At 39.1% G+C, this 26,058-nt stretch overlaps 1 protein-coding gene across 2 annotated transcripts in view; it reads right to left on the minus strand.

The window, feature by feature from the left end:
• Nucleotides 1-14,809: 14,809 nt before the first annotated feature.
• Nucleotides 14,810-26,058, minus strand: part of ODAD2 (outer dynein arm docking complex subunit 2) — a 182,302-nt gene continuing 171,053 nt past the window's right edge. For both annotated transcript variants that reach the window (XM_058532680.1, XM_058532681.1), the window contains one exon: nt 14,810-15,279. In XM_058532680.1, the coding sequence (XP_058388663.1) occupies nt 15,166-15,279 (114 nt within the window). In that variant the 3' untranslated portion in view covers nt 14,810-15,165. The remainder of the gene's footprint in view (nt 15,280-26,058) is intronic.

Raw genomic sequence — 26,058 nt, forward strand, 5'->3', positions numbered from 1 at the left:
CAGATAGCAGCTTTCGCAAGCAGTCAGGGAACCGGTCACCATCTTTATGGGTCTATTTGTATGTAAGTTTGGATTATATCCACAATGAAAATTGAGCAAATTCTCATGGCAGCTCCCACCAAAGAAATATTTCTCACAGCTCCAGCATAAACTTGTCAGAGGCCTTCACCCTCTTTTTCCCTCTAAAAGTGCTGACGTGCACAAGAGTTGCAGAAAACTCACATTCGCTCTTTAGCACACCCTAAACATCACACAGTGGAACGTATGAGTGTTATGTTCAGTATTTAGGCCCTTTTGGTACTATTAGTGGCACAGTTGTAAGACCTTAGTATTTTTCCAAAAGTATGACTATACCTTCTTAAATGCCTAATTTGCACTCACTGAATCACACACTGGGAGAACTTGGCTCATTCAGAATTAAAAATATACTGAACTGACTGAAGTAACTTGAGGGGATTCTTTGTCTATGAGTCAGTGACTGTGAAACTGTTGGAATGCTTAACAAACTGAGTCCCTTCTAGAGAGACTCTGTGTGAGTATACCTCAAGCCCACTGATCCTGCCGGCAAGGATGCCCCAAACCACCTTTTCTTATTATAGATTTGAGTAGTTGTTTGAAAAATAACTGTACCCAATCCAGCAATTCTACTCCTGGGTATATACCCAAAAGAATTGAAAGCAGGGATTTGAACAGATATTTTACACCCATGTTCACAGCAGCATTATTTACAACAGCCAAAAGATGGGAAACCACCCAAGTGCCAATCAATGGATGGTTGGATAAACAAAATGTGGTGTATATATACAATGGAATATTATTCAGTCATAAAATGGAAGGAAATTCTGACACATGCTACAACATGGATGAACCTTGAAGACATTATGCTGAGTGAAATAAACCAGACACAAAAGGACAAATAGTGTATGATTCCACTTATATGAGGTTCCTAGAGTGGTCAAATTCATAGAGACAGAAAGTAGAATGATGGTTACCAGGAACTGCAGGCAGTGGGGAGTGGGGAGGTACTATTTAATGGGTACAGAGTTTCAGTTTGAGAAGATGAAAACATTCTGGAGATGGATAGTGGTTGATGGTTACACAACAGTATGAGTGTACGTAATGCCACTGAACTGTACATTTAAAAATGGTTGAAATAATAAATTTTATGTTATATATATTTTGCCCCAATTTAAAAATTCTAAAAAAAAACTGTACCCAAAATATAACGTTAACCATGGTCTTCTAGATGAATTGCATTGCATTCATAAAAATTTTAATTTTAAAAGTCATCACGCCAATAGAAGAGCATGACTGTGAGAGATCTGTCAGGAGGGAAAAAAGCACTGAGACAAAATGGCTGATGATCTGGCATAAACCAAAGAAATAATGAAAACCCACATAAATTGAAGCAATAGTGCTGATAAAAGAAATCCCTTGACCTAACCAAGTGGAAAGACTAAAACTTGTCCAAGATGGAACCCACTGGCCACATGTGACTAGTGAGCATTTGAACTGTGGCTAGTCCAAATTGAACTGTGACATAAGTGTAAAATACAAAATAACTTCAAAGATTTAGTGAAAAATAAAATGTAATATATCTCATTAATAATTTTTTGTATTGATTAAGTGTTTGATAATATTTTGGATGCATTGGGTTAAACATATTAAAATTAATTTCACCTGTTTTAATTTTTTTATACAGCTACTAGAAAATTTGAAATTACACAGTGGCTCATCTTATATTTCTCCTGGACAGCACTACTCAACAGGTATACCAGGGTACTTCATGGTATAACAGCACAGAGGTGGAGTTCATTTCATGATCATGGACTCATTCTCTAAGGTATAAGAGACCAACATTTTTTGTTACTTTTCAAACTTTGTCAGTTCTGCAAGTTTTTTCTTAACATTTTTTTCTCATCCTTGCTCCTTTCTATTTAAATTCCCTAGTCTTGGCCCTCTACAACTTTATACTCAGCCCTGTATAACAAAATGTTTATTGATCTCTTTTCCTCTCCTATAATCTATTCAGTGTACTCCCACCAGATTAACTTTTAGGAAATCTTTGTGTAGATTTTTTTTCCATGCTCAAAACCCAGTGACTATAGTCAGGGAGTTTGCAGATTCTGGGTTTTCCAGAGATTCTGAATCAGTAGGTTGGGGTGGGCCCCAGACTTTGCATCTTAACAGATACTCCAGACGGGTCTTATGCAGGAGGTCCGAGCAACACTGGCCTGTTGGATTAAGCTCAGATTCCTCAAAGTAATTTTCAAGTCTCTTTTTACCTTCATAAGCTGGTTAGTCCAATCTGTCTGAGGGACAATGGGAAGCAAATACCTAGAGAAACTTTGGAAGAAAATAGGCTTCTGTCCTGAGGAGCTTTGATACTTATCTAATTGAGGGCAACAAGTTGGCCCTAAAGATGTCTCCAGCTCTGCTATCCTATGACCCTAAAGTTACCATTATAATTAGCTACATCCTCAGACTAATTTTTCCAAGCTTCTGCCTGAATTTGAGGGCGTCAATCTGTTCAATGCTGCGTTTTCTAGTGCTGACATTCTAATATGAATCTATATGGACCAAGATAGTTTTGACATGTGTCCTTTTTCACAAATTATTTTCTTTGATTTTCTATTGATTAGCTAGAGGCATCTTTAGGGATGCTAATGTCAGGACTTAATCAAATAAACTCTCATTCTAATAGATAAAGATTATGACTTTGCAGATTGGTGAATTGAAGGCCATATCTGGCTCCCAGAATTGCTTTGATTTTTCTACCTGGTTACTGTTATGGGTTGTGTCCCCGTGACCCCAAATTCATATGTTGAAGCCCTAACCTACAATGTGACTGTATTTGGAGATAGGCCTTTTAAGGAGGTAATTAAAGTTAAAGGAGGTCAAAAGGGTGGGGCCCTAGTCCCCTAGGAACAGCGCCCTTATAAGAAGAGGAAGACATGCCGGAGATTAGTCTCTCTGTGTGCACACGGAGGAAAGGCCATGCGAGGACACAGCGAGGAGGTGTTTGTCTGCAAGCCAGGAAGAGAGAGCTCACCAGAAACCAATCTGCTGGCACTTTGATCTTGGACTTCCAGTCTCTAGAACTGTGAGAAAATAAATGTCTGTTATTTAAGCCACCCGGTCTGTGGTATTGCTATGGCAGCCCTAGCAGACTAATACAATTACCAATATTTAAAATTTGGGAGATTGCCTATAAAAATCTGAATTTCTCTTGAAAAGTTACAAGATCTGGCAACAATTGGCTAGAGATCAGTAGTAATTTGTCTGCAGTCTCCAGTTTTCCACAGTCTCCACCACTCCCTTTTGTCTCCCAGACATGGAGGCTAAAGATCAATTGGCAATTGTATCAGTATTATTAAAAAAAAAAATCTAGTTCTTTTCACTCATTTACATTACTTGCCTGACACTTGTGAACCTTTAGTTGGTAATTGTTAATGTAACTAATCTACTGCAAAAGGTCAGTGTTCTTTCCAATAGTGAAAAAGGATTTGCTTTTAACTTGCCACATTCTTTTGTCTGCGCTGATACATAGCCTTCCTTTATGGGCAAGCCAACCAGCTACAGATTCTTGAAGCCTATATGAACCATACTGATATACACTAATATACCTTTCAATCATGAAAACAAATTAGGACATAAATCTAAACTGTAATGACAAATCTTAACTCTGAACATCATGGGCCAATCGTGTAATTTGCAAAGGATGTCTTTTATCAACTAATAAATCAGGGTGGCATGAACTGGCAAAAGAAAAGTGACCTCTGGTCTTGACAGATGCAAATAAAGAATAAATTACTTTTGCTTGGAAATTTGAAAATAATGGATTAGGAGTATAAGGATTCCATCTGTTACATGATTTCCAGTCAGCCATGACAGTTGTGCATCACAAATATATTGAAATATTAACTTTACACCTTGCATTTATAGAAATTAAGGCATAAAACATTTTAAGAGCCAGAAAATGTAATAACCATTTGTCAGAGAAAATGGGAGCAGAAGCTGGAGACATAAAAATTAGAGCGAAGGGAAAAAAAAAAGGAAAACAATTTCTAGAATGAAGGGAAATTAATGTAACAATTAGAGCATAAAGGAATAGCATAAAGGCACAAAGGAGAAAAACATGATGCTTTAAAAGAGAACAGAAGTCTATGAAACTGTACTATATTTACTTATTGGTTGGCACATTTTGGTTGGAAGTGTATTTCTATTAGATTAATTCAGGCAAAATATATAAAGAGACTTAGTAAATCACAATATGGTTCATCTTAGGCATCTATCACAGAAGAAACTAATGTATGGATCAAAATCACTCTTTTCTTTTCAAAACAATGTTGTATGAAGCAATTGATCAATGATCTTCTGAATTATTTCATTTGTCTGCTTTCTATGCTCTTGGAATAGAATTTAGCTGCTTAACGGTCAAAAACCAAATGAGGAAATGTTTAGAATTTACATATGGACCACTTCAGTATGTTTCAATTACACTGCACTATTATTATTTGTAGTTTAAAGCTATTATAAATGTGTATTTTGTGGATTAAAAATATTTTATAGTGTTTTAGGTATTGAAGCTATGATTCTTTGTCAAAGTAAACTCATTTATTTTATGTGTGAGTTGTGTATCCCATTTGTAAACTGAGGATCTCTCTTTTAAAGTTAGTATTAGGAAGAATGTCTGCCTTAGAAGTTTCCAGATAATAAAAAAGTAAAATTCATTGGGAGTTTTTTTATTTTTTATAAAAGTAATTCATGTTCATTGTGAAATAGATTAGAAAAGACAGATGAGCAAAAGAGACAACAAAAATCATTCTTATTCCACCATTGAGAAATAATCACTTGTTTAAATAATCACAGTTTGGTGTGTATAAGTCGGGTCTTCTTTCAATGTGACTAGCTACGTGTATATAATTTTTTTTAGTGAGCTCACACTGTACATACTGCTTCAGACCCTGCTTTCCAATTTAACAATATCTTATGAAAAGCTTTCTATGTCATTAACTATTATTCTACAACATGTTTTCATTGTGTGGTTGAACTGTAATTGAATAAACCAAATTTTTTTCCTAACAGTTTTACCATTACAAACAACGATGCGGGTGGGGAGGAAGTCAAGATGGCGGCGTAGGCAGACTCGGAACTCACCTCCTCCCGCCGACACAGCCAATTTACAACTACTCCTGGAAAAATTACCCCTGAGACAGAACTGAAAACTGGATAAGAGGAACTCCTGCAACAACGGACAATCCTAACTGAGGTGGAAGAGGCAGAAACTCCCTTCTGGAGAGGAAAAACACCGCCTTCACAAGCCGCCAGCTTCACGGCCGCCGGGGAGCCGCCCACAGGTCCGCAGCCTCCCTGGAGGCGCGGGCCCCTGAGCCGGGAGCAACCCCGCTGGGGGCATTTTGTGGACCCAGCACAATCGAGACCAGCAGCATAATATCTGACTTTGCCTGCTACTAAAACATTGGGGAGTGCCCCCAGAAAACCCGGTTCACAAAGAAATGAAAACCGCCTCTTAAAGGGCCCGCGCACAAACTCACCTATTTCAGAAAGCAACCTAAAATGACCAGAAAGAAAGGTGCACAGTGCTTTGGTGAAAAGAGACTCACCTAATAGGCCCTGAGTGCATCTCAGTGAGAGGTGAGACCTCTCCAGGGACTGGGACATTGGCGGTGGCCATTGTTGTGGCCTGGTGTGGGCGTGCTGACACACACACCATTGGAGTTCTCCCTGAGGCCTGCTAGCCCAGGTCTGCCCCACCCCCTAGAGGACCGATTTAATCCAGCTCAGCCAGGGCAGGCAGCCCACCCTAGAGACTGGCCCCACCCAACAACAAGACCTCAGGCAACTTGTGGGCCTGCATAGATTGGTGACTGGATTCTCTGCAGCCCGGCAACTGAGCTGACTTCAGTGTGGCAGGGTGGGCACAAGAAGCAGGTGGAGAGTGTGGGGCGGTGGTGGAGTGTGGGGGGCTCCCACCGTGGAGAGACTGGGTCCACTTCGGGAGGTCAGGGCGCGCACACGGGGCAGGACTGTGTTGACTGTGTGTGTGGACCTGTGGGCGGCAGGGCTTGTCAGCTGCAGAAGACTTGTGCTTCTCAAAGACCCACATGGGGGTTTGCCCCACCTTCCAAAGCTTGAAACAATTGGGTGCTCCCATGCCTGAGGCCAGCCCCACCCAGCTGCAATCCTCAGAGAGCTGACAAGAGACCTAAAGGCTGGAGGCTTATAGCAAGTGTAAGCCCCTGAGCCTAACAACCTGCCACACTGGGGGCGTACTCACTTAAAAGAAATACTGCAACAAAAATGTGGTATTAGAACTTGCAGCCAACTGTGCTGGGGCTCCCCACACCTCATAAAGAGACTGAAGGGCCCACAACAACTACAAGCAGCTGAGCATTACAACAGCTGGCCAGGAGCATAACTCGGCCTCCCTGGGCACCTACAGGGAGAGCAAACAGGCCACAACATGTGGCCCACATGTAGCCCACATAAGTGTCACCCCTGGAACACTGAGAACTGAGGGAAGCACACTGCAGGACTCCTAAGCCATCACTTACATAAGGTCACCTATCCAAGAGCAGGAGACGTAGCTGACCTACCTAATACGTAGACACAAGCACAGGGAAAGAGGCAAAATGAGGAGGCAAAGGAATACATTCCAAGTAAGGGAACAGGACAAAACCCCAGAAAAGGAACTAAGTGAAACAGAAATGAGTAACCTACCTGACAGAGAGTTCAAACAAAGAGTGTTAAGGATGCTCACTGATCTCCGGAGAAGAATAGATGAACTCAGTGAGAATGTCAACAAAGAAATGGAAGATATAAAAAAGAACCAATCAGAAATGAAGAATACAATACTGGCAATGAAAAATTCACTAGAGGGACTCAAATGCAGAGTAGAGGATACAGAAGAACGGATCTGTGAGCTGGACGAAAGACTAGAAGAAATTACCCAAGATGAACAGGTAAAAGAGAAAAGAATTAAAAAGAGTGAGGACAGTCTAAGGGACCTCTGCGACAACATCAAGCACACTAACATCCGTGTTATAGTTGTCCCGGAAGGAGAAGAGCAAGACAAAGGGGCAGAGAATCTATTTCAAGAAATAATAGATGAAAACTTCCCTAACCTAAGAAAGGAAACAGACATCCAGGTACAGGAAGCACAGAGAGCCCCAAACAAGATAAACCCAAAGAGGCCCACACCAAGATACATCATAATCAAAATGTCCAGAATTAAAGATAAAGAGAGAATCCTAAAAGCCACGAGAGAGTCAAGTCACATACAAAAGAAACCCCATAAGGCTATCAGCTGACTTCTCAGCAGAAACCTTACAGGTTAGAAGACAGTGGCATGATATATTTAAAGTGCTAAAAGGAAAAAACTTACAGCCAAGAATACTCTACCCAGCAAGGTTATCATTCAAAATGGAAGGAGAGATCAAAAATTTCCCAGACAAGCAAAAATTAAAGGAGTTTGTCACCAAGAAACCAGTGCTACAAGAAATGTTAAAGGGACTGATTTAAGGGGAAAAGAGAAGACCACAAATAGGAAAAATTATCTATTTCCATGATAAGAGGGTAATGGATACAAATGCACAAAAAAGAGGTTAGATATGATATCAAAAACATAAAAGGAGGGAGGAGGGGAGGTAAAGAGTAGAGCTTTCAGACAGAGGTCAAACTAAAGAGACCAGCAATTCTGTATAGAAGAAGAAAGGAACAGAGAAGGACTACTAAAACACTGAAAAAAAAAAAAGTTAAAAAATGGCAGTAAGTACATACTTATCAATAGCTACTTTAAACGTCAATGGACTAAATGCTCCATAGGGTGGCTGACTGGATAAAAAAACAAGACCCATATATATGCTGCATACAAGAGACACACTTCAGACCTAAAGACACTCACAAACTGAAAGTGAAGGGATGGAAAAAGATACTCCACGCAAATGGCAATGAAAAGAAAGCTGGGGTAGCAATACTCATATCAGACAAAATAGACTTTAAAACAAAAACTGTAAAAAGAGACAAAGAAGGGCATTACATAATGATCAAGGGCACAATCCAACAAGAGGATATAACACTTGTAAATATCTACGCACCCAATGTAGGTGCACCTAAATATATAAAGCAATTATTAACAGACATAAAAACAGAAATAGACAGTAACACAATAATAGTAGGGGACTTTAACACTTCACTTACACCAACGGATAGATCATCCAAACAGAAGATCAATAAGGAAACATTGGCCTTAAATGACACACTAGAACAGATGGACCTAGTAGACATATACAGAGCATTCCATCCAAAAACCGAAGAATACACATTCTTTTCAAATGCACATGGAACATTCTCCAGGATTGATTACATGTTAGGTCACAAAACAAGTCTCCATAAATTTAAGAAGATTGAAATAATACCAAGCATCTTTTCTGACCACAACAGTATGAAACTAGAAATCAACTATAGGAAGAAAATCAGAAAAGCCACAAATCCGTGGAGATTAAACAAACTGCTACTGAACAACGATTGGGTCAACGAAGAAATCAAAGGAGAAATCAAAAAATACCTGGAGACAAGTGAAAATGAAAATACCACATGCCAGAATTTATGGGATACAGCAAAAGCGGTTCTAAGAGGGAAGTTTATAGCAATACAGGCCTACCTCAACAAACAAGAAAAATCTCAAATAAACAATCTAACAATGCACCTAAAGGAACTGGAAAAAGAAGAACAAACAAAGCCCAAAATCAGTAGAAGAAGGGAAATCATAAAAATCAGAGCAGAAATAAAGGAAATAGAGACCAAAAAAACAATAGAAAAAATTAATAAAACCAAGAGCTGGTTCTTTGAAAAGATCAACAAAATTGACAAAGCTTTAGCTAGACTCACCAAGAAAAAAAGAGAGAAGGCAGAAATAAGTAAAATCAGAAATGAAAGAGGAGGAATTACAACAGATACCTCAGAAATACAAAAGATTATAAGAGAATACTATGAAAAGCTATACGCCAATCAATTCGACAATCTGGAAGAAATGGATAAATTCTTGGAATCATACAACCTTCCAAACCTGGATCAAGAAGAAGTAGAGAATTTGAATAGACCAATCACCAGTAAGGAGATGGAAACAGTAATCACAAACCTCCCCAAAAATAAAAGTCCAGGACCAGACGGCTTCCCTGGTGAATTCTACCAAACATTCAAAGAAGACTTAATACCTATCCTTCTCAATCTCTTCCAAAAAATTGAGGAGGGGGGGAAGCTCCCTAACTCATTCTATGAAGCCGACATTACCCTGATACCAAAACCAGACAAGGACAACACTAAAAAAGAAAATTACAGGCCAATATCACTGATGAACATCGATGCAAAAATCCTCAACAGAATACTAGCAAATCGCATACAACAATACGTTAAAAAGGTTATACACCATGATCAAGTGGGATTTATTCCAGGGATGCAGGGATGGTTCAACATTCACAAATCAATCAATGTAACACACCACATTAATAAAATGAAGAATGAAAATCACATGATCATCTCAATAGATGCAGAGAAACCATTTGACAAGATACAGCATCCATTTATGATAAAAACTCTGAATAAAATGGGTATAGAAGGAAAGTACCTCAACATAATAAAGGCCATATATGACAAACCCACAGCTAATATCATCCTCAATGGTGAAAAACTGAAAGCTATCCCTCTAAGAACAGGAACCAGACAAGGATGCCCACTGTCACCACTCCTATTGAACATAGTACTGGAAGTCCTAGCCAGAGAAATCAGGCAAGAGAAAGAAATGAAAGGGATCCAAATTGGAAAGGAAGAAGTGAAACTGTCACTATTTGCAGATGACATGATTTTATATATAGCAAACCCTAAAGAATCCACCAGAAAACTTTTAGAATTAATAAACGAATATGGTAAAGTTGCAGGATACAAAATCAACATACAAAAATCAGTTGCATTTCTATACACTAACAACGAAGTAGCAGAAAGAGAAATTAAGAATACCATCCCATTTACAATTGCAACAAAAAGAATAAAATACCTAGGAATAAACTTAACCAACGAAGTGCAAGAGCTGTACACTGAAAACTATAAAACATTTCTGAAAGAAATTGAAGAAGACACAAAGAAATGGAAAGATATTCCGTGCTCTTGGATTGGAAGAATTAACATAGTTAAGATGTCCATACTTCCTAAAGCCATCTATAGATTCAATCCAATCCCTATCAAAGTTCCAACAACATTTTTCACAGAAATAGAACAAAGAATCCTAAAATTTATATGGAACAACAAAAGACCCTGAATAGGTAAAGGAATCTTGAGAAAAAAGAACAAAGCTGGAGGTATCACACTGCCTGATTTCAAAATATACTACAAAGCTATAGTAACCAAAACAGCATGGTACTGGCACAAAAACAGACACACAGATCAATGGAATAGAATCGAAAGCCCAGAAATAAACCCACACATCTGTGGACAGCTAATCTTTGACAAAGGAGCCAAGAACATACAATGGAGAAAAGAAAGTCTCTTCAACAAATGGTGTTGGGAAAACTGGATAGCCACATGCAAAAAAATGAAAGTAGACCCTTACCTTACACCATACACAAAAATTAACTCAAAATGGAGTAAAGACTTGAATGTAAGACCTCAAACTATGAAACTTCTAAAAGAAAACATAGGCAGTATGCTCTTCGACATCGGTCTTAGCAACATATTTTCAAGCACCATGTCTGACTGGGCAAGAGAAACAATAGAAAAAATAAACAAATGGGACTACATCGAACTAAAAAGCTTCTGCACAGCAAAGGAAACCATCAACAAAACGAAAAGACAACCTAACAATTGGGAGAGGATATTTGCAAACCATACATCTGATAAGGGCTTAATCTCCAAAATATATAAAGAACTCATGCATCTCAACAAAAAAACTAACAACCCAATTGAAAAATGGGCAAAAGACCTGAACAGACATTTCTCCAAAGAAGATATACAGATGGCCAACAGGCACACGAAAAGATGTTCAAAATCACTAACTATCAGGGAAATGCAAATCAAAACTACAATGAGATATCACCTCACGCCCGTCAGAATGGCTATAATTAACAAGACAGGAAACAACATGTGTTGGAGAGGATGTGGAGAGAAGGGAACTCTCATGCACTGCTGGTGGGAGTGCAAACTGGTCCAGCCACTATGGAAAACAGTATGGAGATTCCTCAAAAAATCAAGAATAGAACTACCATATGATCCAGCTATTCCACTGCTGGGTATTTATCCAAAGAACTTGAAAACACCAATGCGTAAAGATACATGCAGCCCTGTGTTCATTGCAGCGTTATTCACAACAGCCAAGACCTGGAAGCAACCTAAGTGCCCATCAAGGGACGAATGGATAAAGAAGATGTGGTATATATACACAATGGAATACTACTCAGCCATAAGGAACGATGAAATCCAGCCATTTGTGACGACATGGATGGACATTGAGGGTATTATACAAAGTGAAATAAGTCAGAGGGAGAAGGTCAAATACCGTATGATTTCCTTCGTTAAGTAGTAGATAATAACAACAATAAACAAACACATAGAGACAGAGATTGGATTGGTGGTTACCAGAGGGGAAGGGGGGAGGGAGGAGGGTGAAAGGGATAATTTGGCACATGTGTGTGGTGATGGGTTGTAATTAGTATTTGGGTGGTGAACATGATGTAATCTATGCAGAAATAGAAGTATAATTATGTACACCTGAAATTTATACAATGTTATAAACCAATGTTACTGCAATAAACAAAAAATTTAAAAAAATTAAAAAAAAACGATGTGGTTAACACCCTTGTAGATAAACCCTTGGGCATAATCCAAAAGGCACACAAAATTATAAAGTTTTTTGCATTGCCAAACCGTCCTTGCAGAATGATTTGTGCCCATTTAGATAAAACCTAGTATGATATGAGATTATCTATTTTACCAATTCTCCTGTATTTTAAATGAGATCATGAGTAGGAAGTACCTAATACAGTGCCTACATTTAGTAGCTGTATATAAAATGTGGTTCCTTTTTACTCCATTCTCACTGAGGAAGAGAATTCCACTTTCTACACTTAAGTACATGAGGAACATTGGGGTTTATTTATTTATTTATTTTTGGCATTTAATGCATTTGAGGCATTGAGGTTCTTAAATAAGTGTGTTTCCTTATTGTTTTCACTGAATTATAGGAATGGATGTAGCCTATTCCATTCTAAGTCTTCCATGGAATGAGATTAAACATCTTCAATTATTTGGACTGCAAAATTTTCTTTTATCTTTTTAACTCAATCCCATTAGGTAAAAGAAAAAGAAAGGATTTACTCAGGGCTCTTGGTTGTCTGTTTATCAACAATGGAGATTCTCATTTTCCTAAGTGGAAATAAATTTTCTGAATATTTTGGATCATCGTCTCTCAATTCCATGCAAATGCCTTAGAGATGAATAATGGTAACACCAAAACTATCAAAATAACAAGATGCACAAAGCCATCCCCTAAGAAATCTAACCTTCCATTCACTTTCAGAACCTAGAAAAGTTTTTAAAAAGAAACAAGTTATTTTTAGCACAAGTCATCCTGAAGGTAGCAAAAGAACATTGACAACCTACAAATGGCAGAATGATCATGGCAAAGACTTCTAAAGGGAAACCTTACAAACTAGAGTGGAAGGCCAAGGAATATATACTTAAACTCCTTCCACCTTAAACTCCCGTCAAACTGAAACAGCTGGCTATCACTGAGAGCATAGTGGATTCCCAGGGTGTCCTGGGGAAGAATAAAAACTAAAAAAGAACTTAGTTGCTGAGAACCTATAAAGAATTAATGTCACCAGCTTTAAATATCAGAAAATAAATATAATACAAAAAATCTTATACAAAAATGAATGAAAAAAAAAAGTGTGCATTCCTGCAGCATGGGGTAACAAAGAAACGGTGAGATCTTCTACCTGTTTATTCTCTGATAGCTCTGGGTGCTTTCACTGCCTTTGACATTTTTCTAGTAAGATCAGAGTTTTCTGTTGTGTCATTTCACCACAAAAAGCCAAAACTGACCTTTAAATTCAGCTTCTCATTTGTTTACTCCAAAGGTACTACATTTCTGGTGTTTAAGAATTAAAAAGAAAAATCTTAGAAATACACAAGATGATTTTCATGTTAATTTCCTTTGTGTGTTTCCAAGTGCTTAGTTTCTTTTAAAATGGCACTGTTGCTTTTATTTTAGGCATTTATGTTTATTTTTATTTATATTTTTGCTAAGGAAGATTCACCCTGAGCTAACATCTGTGCCAATCTTCCTCTGTTTTGTATGTGGGTTGCCACCACAGCATGGCTGCCAACAAATGGTGTAGGTCCACGCCCAGGAACCAAACCCGGGCTGCCAAAGCAGAGCGTGCCAAACTTAACCACTATGCCATGGGGCTGGCCCCTTACATGTTTATTAATCATACAAACGGAAGCCCCAAGCTTCCTCTGTCAAGCATATTGTAAAGGAACAATCTTCCTTCTCTATTGTTCAGCCAGTTCTTTTGTGCTGCTGTGTTTTGCCTATTGCTTCCCTTCACTCCCAGGGCCCAATAATTCCAAGAATATTTTAAAATCTTAAGACAATGGTGAAAACGTCCGTTAATAAAAATATAACAATAATATATTTATTCATTTTTTATAGCTGTCATAATCCATAATTTCTAGAAGTATTTTTAATGTTAGTGAAACAGCTAAACACTGACTTAAACATTAGAAACATCTACTGTTGAAAGGATTTACACTATTAGTTAAATTCAGCTTTTAGTTAGCATTCATATCATTTCCTTGTTCCTTTTATCCTCTTTTATAACCTCCTTTGAAAAGCTGAAGGTGAAGTGGTGTTTTACAAAACCTTACAATTCTCAGAAATGCCTAATCTTTTTATTGGAGAACCTATCACTGGTATAATTTTCATCCTGTACAGGCTTTTCATTTCATACAAATTATTTACATTTAATTCAATTAAGTTTATGATCTTCTCCCAATTATAACAAACACACACAGTATGTTTAATTAATGTTAATATTTTTCAATAAAACCTCCTTGCCTGCTCTTTAAAGCATTAACTGAGATTGCCCGTTTACAGAGCTGATGCATACAAAGCTATTTTCCTGGCTAGTGTCAGATGGTTGGGACCGTTAGTTCCCAAACATTTCAGCACACTGAGGTTACATATATGATTCTTTTAAGTGGCTTCTAATGTTTCTATAACGTGATAAAACGCTATTAATCCTTTGTAGCCACTTTTTAAAAAGTACTTTGTGTGCTGAAAACAAGTTCAGAAAATCAAAGCAATTTTATGTGAAGTAATATTATCCTTACATCAGCATAAATTAATTCTTTCCATAAAAGTGTTGGTGGATCCTGTGAGGGAAATAAAACATAGCATTGTTTATGCTTTGTAAGTGCAAAAGCAAAAATCTCACCCATTGCTTATGTTTTTGTGATTTGCATTATCTGGTACAGTGACAGTTATACATTATCTTCTCAGATGTTTGATAGTAGTTAGGAGAAATCTGGAATGACCTCGGGATGATCTCTCAAGTCCAGCTGCTTAACTCTAAATTCTATTTAATAACAGTTTGTGAAATCAGCACATCTTCTCATAACTCTCCCATGGGTTGCAAGTGATCAAACAGACAAACCCATAATGACAGGACAGTTAGATGGGTTTAACAGAAAGGGAATTCTAAAGACATTCATGAACGACTATCAAACTGCACACTGGGAAGGCCATATCTTTTATTAAAATCATCACAAATACAAAAGCATCAGTGAAATATATATATATACATCGTATACATATATTCTCAAATTCCTGGAAAATTATCCGGAATTTATTGGCTTTACATTTCATTACATGGCATATCCCTAAAACATTAAATAGAATAAAAATATCCACGCGACTTTTGGATGAACAGCATTCTTTGCATTTTTAATTTGTGTGTTTTCATTCAGACATTTGCTTGTTTGTCAAGGATTGGCTAATAAATGTTTCCCAATTTAGGCTTCCTGGCCATGGGAGTGACACGTTCTGTGTCCTGTAAAATTTGGTAGCTTGTAATGTCTTTTCAAACTTCAAGTGTATCTTGCCTTTTCTGTAGCAAGAGCCAGCCTGCGGATGTTGGATATACAACCAGCAGCAGCTTCCTGGAGCTCCTGATCCGGGGACCCAACCATATCCAGTAGCAGCTGTCACACATAAAGGAGGAGGAGGAGAAGGGAAATCAAAATAAAACCATTAATCTAAAGATGTAAAGTTAAGCTATGAAAATAATTTTAAATATTAAATATTTTTAAAAGTCATCAAAAAAAGTATAAGAAATTCCATTTGGGCAAATACAGATATAAACAGTGTTTAATCAGATGCAGGAATTGTTCATGAAATTCTTACCTTTCTATTTTCTGGAGCTGAGCTAGACCTGCTTCTCTCTCCTGTCTCTGGTTATCTAACTGTTATGGATCCTGTGTGAAATTTCTCTTGCATCCTTTCTAGCTTTTCCACCTCCCAGGACAAGCATATCAGGCCTAGACTATTAGTACATCCTCTTAGATTTAATCTCTCTGCATTCCAATGCACCTGATCATGTCACAACCTAATTATATCAGGCCCTTAATAGACACTTTCATTGACTCCCAATGCTATCTAACTAGAGCCCAGTCTATTAACCTGTCCTTAAAGGATTTTTGTGTTCTGGCCTCAGTTTACAAGTCATTCATTTTTCTCCTGCTCCATCTCGTACTCCAAGGTCACACTTCCCTACTTCCCTTGCCTTGCTTGATGCCATCCCTCTACCTAAAATGTCCTCCCTTCCCCTTCTCTGACTCTCGAAACTTTATCCATCTTGCACGACCCAGCTACAGCTAACTTTTCCACCAAGCATCCACTGATTTCCATCAAAATGCCATTTCTTCCTCATTACAACTCTCACAACTGTTTACTCAAATGTGTGTTGCTACACTTATATTCTTCCCTTTTAACAGATATTTGGATTAATGTTGTCTGTACTTTTGATGGTAAACTCTGAAACTTATAATACCATATAGTGCCTAATAGATAATAGATGCCAAATAAATGCATTAGAACTTTTAAAATCTATCAATTGTGATTCTAACTAGTAGTTCTGATAAAAGATTTAAAAATTTAATTCAAATCGTATGTTTTCTATACAACAGCAGTTGAGTAAAAATGTGCATAATGTCAGAAAATGAGAATAACTTGATGAGCAAAGAAATGGTGTCAAGAGAAATATTGTAAAACATCTTAATATGGCAGGCTCAGGAGTTTGGCTTTTATTCTGTAGGTAATAAAAAGCAGTTATTTAAGCACTTTAATTAGGAGAGTGACGGGGTCATATTTGTATTTTAGAAAGATAACTTATATGACAACTTATAGAATATGGACTGTAGAGAGAAGAGACTGAAGGCTACCACAACACTTCAGGCTAGAAGTGACAAGGATTGAATAAAGCAGGATCCAGGAATATCACAGAAGGAATGAATTCAAGGGATATTTAGGGACTAAACTATTCAACAAATGGCCCAAGGACAGTTGGTTATCCAAGTAGAAGAAAACAAAAATGGTAATCTCACATCATACGTAAACATCAATTCCAGGTGGATTAATGATTTAAATAAGAAAAGAAAAATATAAAACATTTAGAAGGTTGTATATGAGAAAATCTTGATCAGATTGGGGTATTGAAGGATGGCTAGCCTCAGTTCCCTGACCACCTCATTCTAATGATCTTCAACTTTAGCCTCCCACTTCTAGGGTCACAGCCTGGTCTTTATATTTCATCACTCTCAACAGTCCAGCCTCCAAACTCTCTGAGAACAATTTCTTCTCCTCTGACTTGGCTGTTGAACTTACTTGTTTGTTCTCATCACAACCTCTAGTCCATTGACCTATATACTTTTTCTTTAACCATCTTTTGTCTTCACTTCCTCCACAATCAGTTTAGATTCCACAGTACATCTTTTCAACCACTCTCTTACCAGTTTTTTTTTTCTTTTTTGAAAGATTCGCCCTGAGCTAACATCTGTTGCCAATCTTTTTTTTTTCTCCCAAAGCCCCAGTGCATGGTTGTATATCCTAGCTGTAAGTCCTTCTAGTTCTTCTATGTGAGCCACCGCCATAGCTTGGCAACTGACAGATGGGTGGTGTGGTTCTGTGACCGGGAAACGAACCGGGGCCGCTGAAGCGGTGAGAGCACCGAACTTGAACCACTAGGCCATCAGGCTGGCTCTCTTACCAGTTTCTTAAACCTCCTTATGACACCCATCCACTAAAACCATAACCAACTCTGTCTTCCGCAGGCCCCCACCTGTAATGAAGCCCTGCTGGAGCCAATATGTATACAACAAGGCAAATGAATCCACTGTAAATCCAACCTCAACTGGATTCTCATTACTGCCCAGCAATCTACACATATCTCTCTCTCATTAGGTCATTTTATCACTCTTTCTTATGCCTATTTCAAATCTTCTTCATTGTTCTCCAATCTCCAACTCTTCCTTACAGCCCCCATTCTCAGCAGATAACCTAGAAGGGCTCCTTCATAAACTTGATAGAAGTCATTAGATAGGAACTACTTCAACCAAATCTGCAAACCTACCCGCATCTTAACACACCTTTTTCTCCTTCTCTTCCAGTTATAATGGATGTATCTCTCCTTCTATCTCTCTCTTCAAGGTCCACCACTCCACTTGTATTCTCCATCCAGTCTCCTTCTCCTTAGGACATTTTACCACCACGTGCTCCCTCTCTTCTTACTTTATCTTGAACCTCTTCCTTCTACTGAATCCTTTCCATTATCACTTAAATGCACGTCTCCATATCTTAAAAAACAACCACCACCTCCCCCCAAAAAGCCCACCATTTGACTCATTTTTTTCCCTTTATAAACAAATTTCTTTAAAGAGTTGTCTGGACCCACTCTCTCCAATCTTAAATTCCATTCAACTCACTCTAAGTTGGCTTCTGCCTTTAGCTCTCCACCGAAACAGCCCTCTCGAAGGTCATCAATAACTTCCACATTGCAAAGGGCAATAGACACATTTGAGTCCTCACCCTATGTGACCCCTTAATGGCATTTGATATAATTGACCACTTTCTCCTTTTTGAAATTGTCTCTGCTTTTGGCTTCTTATATCACACCCTCCTGGTTTTCTTCATATCCATTTGTCCTGATCTTCTCACTCTTCATTGATGGCTCTTTCTCCTCCTTCCAACCATAAATTGTTAGAGTTCCTTAGAACAAATTCCTTTTCTGTTTTCATTCTGTTCTCTCCCCTAGATGATTTCTTTCACTACCTAACTTCAAATGTCATTCACATGGAACCATCTTCTAAATTTATATCTCCACCTCAGAACCTTCTTTTTAATGGCACACTTCAAATCCAATGCTTCTTAGAAATCTCCACTTGGAAGTCTCAGAGCTATCTCAAACTCAATATATTCCAAATGAAATTTTAAATTTTTCTCTCTAAACCTGAATCCCCCAATATTCTCCCATATCAACAATAGATATCACCACTTAGTTGCTCAAGCCAGAAATCTTCCTGCCTCACACTCCCTCACACTCTCATCTCTCCTGCATCCTATCCAACTAATTATCATATTCTTGTGATTCAACAGCCTACACTTATTTAAAAGATATTCGCTTCTCTCTATTGCTACTGTCACTCACCACCCCTGTAAAACCTACAACAGCTTCCCACTGTCTTTGTACCCTCTCTTGGCCCCCTGTAATTAATCATTCATACTGCCTCCAGAGTAATTTCCTAAATTGTGAAGTTCACCAACAAGGGGCAAAATTCTAGAGAAACAAAAGGGAATGAGACATAATCAGTCTTCTGAGATTCAAGAGAAAGAAATACTCTCTTCTGAATGAGGGGAACAGGGCCATTTGCAGAAGCTCATGCTTTGTGAATTTTGCATTTTTAATGTAATTAAATAAGGAGGCCATTCGATGAGCTGGCTCAAATGCCTTGGTAGGCTACCTAAGCAAACCAAAAACTACACCAGGGTCAATGCACTCGAATCTAACAAATGAAACCCAAGGACAACCAATCACCAACAGCCACTTAGGCTTTCCCAATCAAGGCAACCACTTAAGCTATAGCCTATCAAATAATTGCCATGCTTTGTCTCTGGGTCATCTCTATAAAAACCTTGCCCTACCTCCTGTTGGTGGAGCCCTCCTAACCACTTTCAGTTTGGCCCTACCCTATTTGAATCAATGTTTGCACAAATAAACTCTTGTAAATTTTAACAGTGCCTCAGTTTATCTTTTAACAGCATTGTTCAGAGTTTTTCTCCAGCATCATTCAATAACCTAGGTGTAGGACAGAGGAAATAGATTACAGGATTGTAATTCATTTGAACAGCGATTTGGTCCCATCTGGGCTGGAAGGGAAGTAAGAACAGAAGGCTACTGACAATCTAGGAGAATTAGGATGAGAGAACTCAATGAAGTAGGAAAACAGTTTTAGTGGGATCAAAGTGTAGGAATAAGTGAGAAGTTGAAAAAGAGGATATTCTAGTCTGAGAATGGAATATTTGGAGTTTAAGATTTCATAGATAAAGTTGTTTTGAGTATTGACAAGTTCCAGGGTCTGGTCATGGGAATGTAGGTCAGTATAAGATTGTTAAGAAATTTTGTACACATACACACACATGTTACACACACAAACACATATACTTAATTTATCCTATATTCTTATTCTCTTTAGAGACAGAGAATCTCTGAGAGACAGAACTCTCTCTCTCTCTCTGCAGGAAGAGGAAATAATGGGAAGGAAGAACAGAGTCACCAGCTCTCCTTGGTTACTGTAGCACACGGCCTAGATGTCTTTGTGTAGTAACTCACACTTAAATCCCTTTCCTAGCTTGCAACTTTCAACTCTTGATATATAGTTCAGCATATTTATCTATCAATTTATTTGTTTATACATCACCTTACTATTATATGAAAAGTTCTAAAGTAGATGTAATTGTCGGAAGTTTAGACTATTTCTTCTAAATATATATTTCTAGGAGAAGTTCATCCACCCTTTTTTTTCATTCTTGCACACATTTTACTTGCCTACCTCCATCATTGTAACCCTACCTCACAGGGCCAGCCTGCCTTGCTTCTGATCTGGTCCCTGGTCTCTCCTCCAATAGTTTTGTTGCTGATGTTTTCTAAATCTGGGAAGCAGTGAAATAGAGTCCTAGCTATGAACGCTGACTATCTGAGTAGGGAACTAGACACTTGCCTTATGCTGTGCTGCTCCGTTCTAGAAAAGGCAGTGTCGAACAGTAGTCAAGGGGGTGGGCTTTAAGGTCACAGCTCTTCGGATTTGTATCCTGACTCTTCCATTTACTGGGCAAGTTACTGAACCTCTTACCTCTACCTTCTCATAGGTGAAATGGGATCACCTACCTCTGAGGGTTATTGTGAAGATGAATGAGATAACATACAGCTTTAAAAAATGTTTGAACACCTGTATTCACAGCCTCTTGCTGTCTTTACATCCTTTATCTCCCCTACTTCCCCTCTTCCCGTTCTGATTGTTTCCTGAGCCTTGTTTGGATCCAAGTATGCAGCATGTGAGAAGGAAAACTGGAGAAGCACAGACTGGGGGAATTTACACTGGAAAGGGCAGAGGATTCCTTGTGAGAGAGAAGAAAACAACAGATGGGGAAGGAAAGGAGGAAGGAGGAGAGAGGGAGGAGCTTCTATCCTGTTTTGAAGAAAGAGTTTGGAGAGCTTGGAGTAGCGGGGTTATTTTAGGAGCAGCTTTATGGTAAGAGAGATTTACTGAGTGTAAGAAAGATAAGAGGATTTTAAAGAAGTTTAACAGTGTATGAGTGTGCTCTCTATTTTCAAGAGAGTGAAACTAGGATTAAAACTACTTTCAGGATCTACTTGGTTGCCTGGCTTCTGTGTCTCTGACTGCATTTCCATGTCAGGACTGGACCATGAGGTAGCTTGGCTTCACACAGGTCATGCATTTAAATCGCATACACCCAGTGCCCAGTACAAAGTCAGTGCTCCATAAACGGTATTCATTATCATGGTGATGACTTTGCCAGTTCTGAAGTCTGGTTCTGGCATTTATTCCCTGGAGCCCAGCCCCGGTTAGTTTGGGAGGAATGAGGAAGCAGGAATTTTGGCCCTAAGGTCAGTCTAGCCCCTGTCAGCACTTGCTCCAGGCCTCACCTCATCTCTGGTTGACCTCCATGGGCACCAATGACCCAGCCTTCACTTGGCATCAGCTGTTGCCACTGCCACCTCGCATGGCTCCCTTGGAAAGTAGCCCCTTGGCCTGATGCCTGCCCAAACTGAACCTGCATTTTGCCCGTACTCCCTCTGACCTGGTTGTTGTTCTGTGGTCCCCTCTCCAGCTTTCCAAGAGTCAGTCGTATTTATTCGCAAACCCTTGATGCCACTTACATAATTTCTTATTACATAAACTGATGAAGTGTGAGCGTGAAATGTACTAGTCCTAACGTGTGGCATGCTGTTGGCATCTCGGTGTTTCACACAGAGCCTGCAGCCTGGTGGCTATTCCAAGAGTCAGCTAGATAAGTGTTGCTGACGGGAGCATCTACTGTGCATTCACATTCTTTACATTAGAACACAATGTTTAATCAACACAGGACCCTTTTTATGACTCTACTCTGTAAATGACTTTTTCTATTACCTGACTAACTTCTAGTCCTGAATGCATTAAGAGGCTTACCACTCTTTGGGAAATTAATTTTTGCCTAAGTTTCTGGCATTAACCATGAGGTTTCATTTTATATCCCATATGGAGGTTAGTGAATGTTTAGCCTAAAAACTTGACCAGTAGAGCCCAGCAGGCCAGTATTTTGAAGTCCTAAAGTATAAGGAAGAGCAAAACTTTAAAAAACAGGTAAAAGGAGAAAAGTGTGGCTTAGAATGGCACACACGGTGGGCGGTGAGCGTGCTTCCTTAAACGTACCTTGAATGACACTGTCAACAGGCCCACGGGTTACCTAACATTTGCACAACGTGAAATGATTTTACTAGCTACCAAGCTCCCTACGTGCCAGGCGCCGTGATTTATTCTTTACTAGTTAATTTATCCTGCTCTGCCCATTTTCCTTAGCAGAAACTTCTTAATCAAGGGGGTAGAGTCGAAGGTGTAGAATTTTCTGTGTGCTCGGGGTATGAATGGCTTGATATTTGAGAAGCACTCTGACGACTCTCTTTTGGTGATGTTGCCATCTGAATTGATTGTTTTCCCTGAATTTTATTTTGTTGTCAAGGACTGTGACTCATTGCTCTGTTATACACCCAGAGGCTAGGTGCTACTGATGCTTTAACAAATTTAATAGGAATGTGCTACTTTCCCCAACTACTATCTGAACAATATATACTATGTATGTGTCTTGGTTTTGAATGGAGCTCAGGAATATAGGCTTTTATTTTTCTTAAGAGCTTCACATGCAAACTAGGGCACTTAGAGGAATGCTTTAAAACGAATATAAACATCCACATCACAGAAACTCAGTGCAAAATCCTGCATTTGGCGGGCAGCTAACAGAAAGAAAGAACCACAGGTGCTTTGAAATCACTAACCCACCAGTAAAGTGAAGGGGGTTTGTCATACTTTGCAATAATTACTTAAAAGGAGGACTTTTCCTAGGAAAGTGAGACGCAAATTGGGTACAAGTGATTATGGAATCAGTATACAGTTTTTCGGTATACATGTTTTGATCTGTAGACTTTTTCCATCTATAAAAACATTTTTAATATTATAAGGGGGAAAACATCTCAGGTTTACCGTTTTGAAGTGTTTGTTCCTTTCAAAAACTTTCCTCTTTTTAATCCTCCCCCTCCTCCAAACACACCCAAGGACTTTAAATTTATTGGGAGGTTCACATATACACTGACGGAAAACTAGCCCCCTTGTTTTAAAACTTAATTGCATAGAGCACTTTATAACAGCATTCAAACACATAACTTTTTACAACGTTGGCGTGAACCAGGACGTGGGGAGGGGCACAAAGTGTGGTTTGTGGATCGTGCTAACGCGAATCCTTCCTCTAAAGGTTTTTGATCTGAAGGCGCATGCCCTCAGTACACGGCTGTGACCTGTGATTCACATCCCCTGGAAGGTGAGACAGCGGTAGCTTGGGAATCGGTGTCTGCATTCAATTTTTACTCTTATATCTAGCAGTTCATTATTTTATATAATATTTCAGTTGTATGAAAAATATGTACTAACTTGAGTGATAACAGATTTTCTTGTGGTTTGACTTGACATTGTTTGGGTGAACACAGACTGGAAATATGAGTTTTAATTAGAGCCGGATGAGCTCGGAAATACCTGCATGCACACCGAGCTTAGTGGGTTTTCCAGAAAGATCTTGAGTTCCTGGAGCTGATTTGAACTGTGAACCCTTTTGCTGTTTTCCCCTTTACAAGGCATTGAGGTGTGGTTGTGGCCCTAACGAACAACTCAGGAATATGAAATGCATTTGGACTGCCTCTGCCCTGCCCCATGGCTTCCTGGCTATCCAGGTTGGCTGGCTCCACAGTGGTTTCTTTCACATCCCGACTTTGGGCCTTAGTAATTCATTTCATATGACAGCACACCAGAGCTGTGGGCCTCAAAACATATTTTACATTTGCTGGTGGCGGCAAACCTTCCATTCTGTTTGGTCAGTGAAGTGAATCAAGGGGCTCCTCTTTTAGTGGTGTCTGTCAGCCTTGTAGTGACAGAAGCGCCTGCCATGTTTACGTGATGCGGGGTCCATGTCAGCAAAGCTCAAAAGGGGGTTCTACTTGTTCCAGCTAATGCCCTTTCTGTGCAGATGTTTGCTCACATTTGAGTTGATTTGTCCTCTGGTTTTTCTTCCATGTTGTTTTTTCAGAAGACTTCCACTGGAGAGCTTTTGTGCCCTGACAGACACACAGAAACACACACACAGATTAGTGTTAGGTCTCCAGTATTGGGTGGTAGAAATGGAATGCATAATAAAGAGAGCCCTAACAGTCTTCTAAAGAATGCCAGAAATGCTAGAAATGGAGAATGACTTGATTACTGGCTGGACCAGGAGACTGTGGCGCTCTGCTCCCTACATTAGAGGAAAAGGAAGCAGCGAGTCTCTGCATGCCTGGGGCAGAAGCTCATGGGATCATCTGGAATGGCTTCAAGTTGCTCTTCAGTTTTTATTCCTAGCAAATATAAAGAATACCTGTGCATACGGAAGTTTCCTGGATAAGAATGCTAAAGAAATGCTAGGAGGAGGATGGATAAAGAGATATGTGTGGACAGGGTCGTTTAGAATTGCATTCTGCTACTGGATAGATCAAAGTGCAAAGATCATTCTCTGGTAGTGGAAAAAAAGTGTGTTCTCAGAGATTATGAGGTGTAGTGGCTGCGAGTTCAGGCTTTGGGTTTGAATCCCAGCTCCTCCTAACTGGGTATGACCTGAGGTACGGCTCCCTGGGCCTCAGTTTTCTTATCAGTAAAATTAGGATTTTTAATAGCAACCTTTCAAGAAGATAGAAGTGGTGATTAAATGAGATACTAAACATAAGTGCTTGTACTACATGATCATAAATGACGATTGTTATTATTTACTACTGTTGGTGTTATCTCCAATGGGAGGTTGGTTGTTGTTGACTAGAAAGATTAAAATAAATTTGCTGTCAGCTCACTTTTTCTGTTAGAGTTCCAATTGGATTAATCCAAACAAGCAATTTTAGTCTAGTTATACTGAGAATCGATATGTTAACAGGAGGCTTGTGGGGCCTGTCAAGAGAACAAAAATGTAAGGCAAGGCAGCAGCACTAACAAAACTCTATGTTTGTTATAATAGATCGATCAGTTCTTATTCAAATTAGAGTTTCCTCCTGAGTCAGGCTCTAGCCCAGAAGAACATCAGACCCCCACAGGTAAACAAAGGCATGAGGTAGATATCAATGAAGTGAGGATGAATGCATTACATCTGGAATATATTTGCACGGGGAAATAGGAGAAGTCGGATGACTAGGGAAGTGGTCAGAATTTTAAATATTCACAGAAGGGTAAGGCTAAACTATGTTATTTATTAACATATATTAGAGGAAATCAGAGCTCATCCACACCTCTTGTGTTATTAGAGTAGTTAAAAAGACCTACTCTACCTTCCTCTTGCAAAAGATTATCCTATAAACTCAAGTTTGCAAGGCAGATCAGAACTCAAATGCTTTTTTAGTCAAGTATTCTACTTTTTCCTATGGGGTTGGAAGATGTTGAAGTTAGAAAACTCAATCTAAGCAAAGGAATGTGGAGAAGACCATAGAGAAGTGAAATAAACTGACAATTAATATTTTTAATCGTGAATGTTAATCTCTTCCCCTGCTTGACCTTTCCAAGACTTATATGAAAAAGATCTGTACCAGGCCTGCAACTGCTCTGAAGGAGGCAACAATGAGGTAGCAAAAGGTGCCATCAATAAGGGCCAAGGGGAATGTGCAAGGGGAAGCCACCTGTGAAAGTCACATGTTTATCATTATCTATAATACCTCCATAGAGGAGGCAAAGTTATATTTGTCAAGTTCTCAGAACAAGGCCTAACTCACGTAACTGCTCTCTAGTTGTCAGCCATTGTTACTCCAATAGAAAACACACTTCAGGCACTGCACACCCAACCTGATGCTAGTAACAAGTGACAGATGACAAAATGTGCCCAGTATTGGCTGGCATGATTGACCTCTCATGAAGGAGTCGGGTTGCTGCTACCCAGTGGAGGCAGAGTCATGTGGGTGGGCCCTCCATATAAGGAAAGGCAAGAGGCCCTCAGGGGAAGGTCAGCAGGACAGGGTCTCTGAGTCCCTGTCAAGTTCTGCTTCTGTGATAGGTTCCAAGAGTCCCTCCTGGAGAAATAAGTGAGCCCCGAGAGACAGGGCTCACAGGAGTCAGGGCCTCTGGTAGGCTGTAATATGGACTGGGGACTGCAAGTCT

Source organism: Diceros bicornis, chromosome 36 (assembly GCF_020826845.1).
Source record: "Diceros bicornis minor isolate mBicDic1 chromosome 36, mDicBic1.mat.cur, whole genome shotgun sequence".
Lineage (NCBI taxonomy): Eukaryota > Metazoa > Chordata > Mammalia > Perissodactyla > Rhinocerotidae > Diceros > Diceros bicornis.